The sequence below is a fragment of the Euphorbia lathyris genome, chromosome 4, assembly GCF_963576675.1.
Source record: "Euphorbia lathyris chromosome 4, ddEupLath1.1, whole genome shotgun sequence".
Lineage (NCBI taxonomy): Eukaryota > Viridiplantae > Streptophyta > Magnoliopsida > Malpighiales > Euphorbiaceae > Euphorbia > Euphorbia lathyris.
The window spans coordinates 51,040,195-51,046,573 of record NC_088913.1 but is presented as its reverse complement, the minus strand read 5'-3'; the positions used below and the strand labels follow the sequence as shown (position 1 = coordinate 51,046,573).

The window sequence follows — 6,379 nt, the reverse complement described above, 5'->3', positions numbered from 1 at the left end:
GTCTAGAGTGATTTCATTCATCCAAAGTGTCTTAGCAATTGTTGTTTAGGACAAACACTTTATCATTTCTAGAAGAATAGAAAGGAGAAGCTGAGTACTCGGTTATAGTACTCAGCGGTAGTTATAGGAGTGAGTGGAGGTATAGAGGAAGGTACTCTTGTATACTCAGCTTCTATTGTAAAAGGTTTCGTGCTCTACCTTTAAAGAGCTCAGTAGAGAATTCAAAAAGCTCGGAACGCGTTCCGGGCACTAGACGTAGGTGGAGAGGCCGAACCAGGATATGTCTGCTGAGTAACATATTTCTAACCCTTAAACTCCTTTATATATTGCTTGCTATAAAACTGACTAAGTAACGAACTCACGCTGAGTTGAGTGCACTAAGAAGCTGAGTTCAGGAATAGACTCAAAGTGCTATCTCCTGACTTAAAGAAAGAAACAGTCTTAGTCACCAGTTGACTAAGCTTGTGTCTTAAAACTACTTAGCGCCGCTGTGTAAACCTTTTCTTAAGAAAAGAAGTCAGCCTTAACGGACAAAATTTTAGTTAGTTCCTATTCCCCCCTTGGAACTAATCTTGTCACGTTATACGGGACCAACACATGTCTCAAAAGTTTTATCGCCATCCCATATGACTTCGATGACATTCCATTTCCAAATCAACAAAAGTTGGTGCTGGGATGACAAAGCCAATCTTGCCCAAGAAGTGCTTGGTAATTCGTTGTTGAATTTACCAAAAATAATGCAACCATCTTAGTATGAATACCGGGGGTAAGCTCTACTCGTAAGACTCTGTAAGTTTTTGTAATTTTTCTTGTAAATACCAAGACTAACACTTCCGATGAAATGCTATCGTATTCCATTTTTCCAAGGGCTAACACCATTTTCATTAGCATTATATTAACGACTGATCCATCATCAATAAGCACTCTTGAAATTGGTTTTCCATCCATATGCGCCTTGACATATAATGGCTTGATATGGCAAGTCATTTTTGGTTTCGGTTTATCAAAATAACCCTTCTTATATGATCCTCTGTTGACGCCTTAATCGTTACACCACTTTGTTCCTCATCGATGTTGTACATCTTCTTGTTTTGAATTTTGCCTATAAAATCAAAAAGCAAAATTAAAGTGATTGACGCACATCTGATTTGGATTATAAAATCTTCAACTTAGGTTTGAACATTGTTCTCTTTATTTTTCTTGTAAAAATGGCGCTAGAATCAAAACTACAAATCAATTTCACTTTTCTTTCTTTTTTCAGCCTCTCCTTTTCTAATTCTCTTTTTGCTTTTTTTAAAGAGTCTTTGGAATTTTTTGTGTCTATTGACTTGCCATTGGTTGGTTGGAATTATAGTCGGTGTAGTTACGAACATGGTTACCGATATGTTTTGGTTTTATTTTTTTACGTACAATTTTTCATTGGCTTCTCCTCATGCTTCACCATTGAACTGGATTTTTTTGGAACTCGAAGCTGTCATGTTTTTGGATTGGGAAAACGTTTTTCCTTATTGCCCAACTCTAGAGAAGTAGAGTTATCATTGCAACCGCCGAGAAAAGGGTCATCGTCGATTAACATGCTTTTTTTTTCTGGAAATATGAGAACCCCTCTATTGACCCTATCGTACATAGCATTTCTAAAACCAAAACATGACTGATTATTATAGCTCCAAGTATCGTGATACTTACAGTAATCCTTTCCGAGTAGCTCTTCCTTGGATGGAATTACGTGTCCATGGGGTAGGGTGATGAATTCTTCATTTAAGAAATAGGATGATAACTTCCCACCGTATTGTTTTTCCGATGATGATCTTCTCTCATGAGCTCCTCGTACTTTGACACTTTCGCCATAAGCTCACAATAATCGGGAAAGTCAATGCATTAGAATGTTTAGTGATTCTCAAATTCTAAACCTATTTGCGCTATTTTCACAAATTCACTTTGTGGAATATTGACTCGACAATGATGCCTCATCTTTTTAAATCTATTAATGAAATTTTCTACTGGCTCACATTGGCATTGTACCATGCATGATAATTCAACAACACACATATCGGGTTCGATTTTATAAAATAAGGTGTGGAAAAGCCTTTCCATCCACCCCCCCCCCCAAATCCTCGATAGATTCAGATGGTAATGTGGTTTACCAAGAAAAAGCTGGACCTATAAGATAACCGGGAAATAAATGCTGACATAACATAAGTTGGGCTTATTCATAGTTTCTTTTGGGATTTTTTGACTCATAATTTTTTTAATTGAACCCGGATGAGACCGGTTTGCTGGTTTCACCCGGTTTGGATGGGGTCATTAGCAATGCACCCAAAATGCTATAACCGAACTGGAACCTTGGCAAATTCCCGGTTGAATCGGTTCAACCAGCCGATCTAGTTCAGTTTTAAAAACCATGGCGATAACCATTGTCAATAGCTGATTCAGATAATAAAAAGAGCCCTAGATCATTAGTATAAGAATTTCCCGTTTCTCAAGTAGCTCCCAATTGTTTCTCAAATAGCTTCCAATTGTCTCTGTTAAAACTTCCACCCATTTTTCTATCGTTAATTACCTCTTTCTTTCCTTCACATGTTTGTACTTTCAAGTTAACAAATTAGATTGGAAATAATTGCTAGAGAGAGAGGGAGGAAGAGAGAAACAAAGAGTTAGAGAGAGAGATGAGAAAGAGAGAGAGTAAAAAAGAATAAGAGAAAGAGAGAGGAGATGTTGGAAACAAAAACATAGAGAGAAATTAATTATAGAGATATAAGGTGAAAGAAGATGATGATTCCTTTTTTTTTAAGAGATGTGATAGGTTGATGTGAGTTGATAAGTTATTTTTACATATTGTACAATATAGTGATAAATTACCTATGAAATTATATATTTTAGTACATAGAAATGAAGTGATACACAAAGTGAAATGATGCAAACTTTTTACACCACACATATAATTTAACCGGTATTTACATCATTATCTAAGCACAGTCCAGTCGAAAAATGAGTTGCTGTTGTGAGAGAAACAAAACTTCATCCTCTATTTATGTTTGGCTTAATATATCATTTATCTCCTGAACTTGTACAAAAAGTTTGACTGGCCCCCTGAGCTTTCAAAGTGTTCCGACAACCCCTCAACTTGTATAAAATACTCAGTTAGCCCCTGAACTTGCGTAAACTGTAATCAATTGATCACTCGGCTGTTAAAAAAAATAAGTTAAATGCAGAAGATATATTGCAAGAATCTTCAAAAAAAAAATAAAACGACCAAAATCGGGGTATACAGTCTAATATTAGAGAAGACAAGTTGTATAGTTGAGAAAGCAATAACTTCATTTTTTTTATTTATTTTTTAATTATGTAATAACATTCTAAGATGCGTGGATACATCTTCCGCATTTAGCTTACTTTTTTACGACTGAGTGATCAATTGATTACATTTTATGTAAGTTTGAAGGGTTAACTGAATATTTTATGCAAGTTAAGTATTCTATCGGAACATTTAGAAAGTTTAGAAGACCAATCAAGTTTTTGGACAAGTTCAGATAGCAAATGTATTAAGCCTTTATGTTTTCTTTTTAAAAATAAATTAACTAACATAACATCTGTAACCACCACATTACGCCACGCGTATTTATGCTCACTCATATCATATCATATCACCCCCACCCAGCATTGCACTGTACATCTTCCTCATCTTTATCGATCTCTTCCCGGTTTCAAGAATAAGAAAAGATGGGAGTGGTGGTAATAGATGGATCAACCGTCCGTGACTTCGTTAATGATGAAACTCATTTCAACAAAAGTGTGGATGAGTCGTTCACCAGGCTAGATCTGAACAACGATGGAGTATTATCCCGAACTGAGCTTCGAAAAGCATTCGAGTCTTTTCGTCTGATCGAATCTCATTTCGGAATCGATGTGGCTACCACACCGGACCAGCTCACTCAATTGTACGACTCCATATTTGAGAAATTTGATTGCGATAAGAGCGGCACCATTGATGCTGATGAGTTTAAGGGGGAAATTAAGAACATTTTGATGGCCATTGCTGATGGATTGGGCTCCAGTCCAATTCAGATGATTCTTGAGGATAATAGCCACAGTTTTCTTAGGCAAGCTGCAGATCTCGAAGCTTCTAAGCTTCATCAGTCTCAGTGTTAACATCTAATGTTTTCCACTTCAATAAAATTCTCTCTTTTCGGTATTTGCTTTCTCTGCTTGCTTTAATTCCAATAAATTACTACATGTATATTACTGATGGGTCCAAATGTGCTCTGTTTTGACACAAATTGTTCAATTTTAGAGGTCATTAATTATGCGTTCTGTATTGTAAAAGTTTATAATTCTGAATAAAGATCAACTTATCATTTATTTGGTTTTATACATTGACTTGACACGGCCTAGTGTGCAAATGGAACATTGGTTATTTGAGATAGATTTGAATCCTGGGGTGGGGTGATATTATGATATTCAATGAAATTGACAATATTACTCTATTACTCACCAAAATAGAAGAGGAACCAATAAATCCATCATCATCAGACACAAGTTCACTTACTTTACCTGCAGAATCGAATCATAAGGCTGCACCAAAATAATGCTTATACCATGTCAATGAACACTAAAAAAATGATCCCCCTCTTCTTGACATATATGAAGACATGACAGTATTTTACATACCTTCAACCATTCTCATTACTGCACTGTGCATTTGCATTTTTGTTGTAATTCACTCATGCTTTCATGCTATGTTAAATGACACTACATGTTACAGCCTTTGCTTCTACCTTAGACATTGTTTTTGTTCAATATAGAGGATTTCTCATATTGTGTCAGCTTCCACTTTTAAAATCTCCATCACAAAACAAGTATACACTAAGTTTTTGAAGTCTTAAGTTATATTGCTTGCATACTCTACTTGAGAAACAAAACTCACCCTCTAGATGGAAACTAAACTACTAAAGGGCATGGTGAGACGAGCCTCACCTAGTTGCTAAGAAGATTGAATTGCCTGTTTTCTCCGGCAAAGACCCTCTAGGGTGTCTCACTAGTTTGTTTTCATCAAACTCCAGCTAAGGGAGTTTCACAAGGTTCATTAAAGGGAGGGGAGGGAAGGGGAAGGGAAGGGGAGGGGAGATTATTTAGAGAACCTCCAGATCCCACCAATTTGGTGGGACTGAAATTGAGGTTATTTCAAGGTTTTTGAACCTACATTTAACCCTCATTTAACCTTCATTTAAACTTAAACTCCTTCCCAAGTAAGGTTAGAAAAATAACCTCAATTTAAACTCCTTCCCAAGCAAGGTTAGGAAAATAACCTCCCTTTAATGAACCTCCTCTAACCCCCATCTAAGCAGACCCTAAAATATGGTTGCGAGTGAGTGCTAACCTGTGATAACTCACCGATTGTGATACCAGTTCGAACAGTAAATCATTCATCATTAGTGTCAACTATTTTAGCAATCTCATCATTTGAAACCTAAGTGTAGGTTCTACTGAGCCACTTCATACCAACTTACATCCTTCACTGATGAGCCTGTTTAAAATCAGCAGTTAGAATTACAGCAGCAACAATAGATGATAACATACTAAGACGTTATCATCTGGTTTAGCCTATAAGCTCAAACCGAACTTTTTTACCCAAAGGAATGACGTGGGTTTTCATAGAAGCTTTTGACCTATACAAGGATCTTACAAACCTATTCTAAATAGGATTCCACCAGTGACGGATCCAGGATTCAATGACAGGGGTGCTTATGATGGTCTCTCGTGATTTATGGGTGCAAAATTGATTTTTTTTTTTGTGCTTTTACATAAAAATAAAAAAATAAAAACTTGTATACAATTTCCATAAAATTTTTAGCGATGCGTCTCTGGATTCCACCAAAACATGCTTTACTTCTATATGGGAGACTCCTACCCTAATTAGCATCCTTTCTTGAATAGGAAACAACAAGGTCGGTTCTATTCTAAATAGGACTGCTTTTGTGGCTTCCAAGGTATGGTTACGTTAATTTGTTTACATACTTTAAGGGATATTTGTTTACATACTTTAAGCGAATGCAATGCTAGTTTTCATAAGCGAGAACTAGAGGCTTCTCTCTGTTTTGCAGGTAGATCCGAACCTTTAGGCCAGAACATCTGGTTTAGACAATAGGATATTTCATGAATAGAGTGTCTGATTAAGATTATAATTTTCTAAAACATTTCCATTCCCTTATGCATATAAGACATCTATCCCACAAGTGCTTCTTGCACGACATTACACGTACAAAAAGAAATATACAACTAGCCAGCAACCAGTGAAGTTCTAATTTTAAGCAAAAAGCAACAGTGGGCCTAGCATTATAAATCACTTCGCAACATACGTACGCTGATTCAACTAGGCTAA

The 6,379-nt window shown here is 36.3% G+C and overlaps 1 protein-coding gene across 1 annotated transcript; it reads left to right on the top strand.

Moving 5' to 3' along the window:
* The first annotated feature begins 3,639 nt into the window (after nt 1-3,639).
* On the top strand, nt 3,640-4,357 carry LOC136226289 (uncharacterized). The gene has a single exon (XM_066014677.1). It carries the CDS (start codon nt 3,721-3,723, stop codon nt 4,147-4,149), a length of 429 nt encoding a protein of 142 aa, XP_065870749.1. The 5' UTR covers nt 3,640-3,720; the 3' UTR covers nt 4,150-4,357.
* Nucleotides 4,358-6,379: the final 2,022 nt, after the last annotated feature.

Bases quoted from the DNA above. Each gene is read 5' to 3' on its own strand.
- LOC136226289 (XM_066014677.1), top strand. From the start codon at position 3,721: ATGGGAGTGGTGGTAATAGATGGATCAACCGTCCGTGACTTCGTTAAT.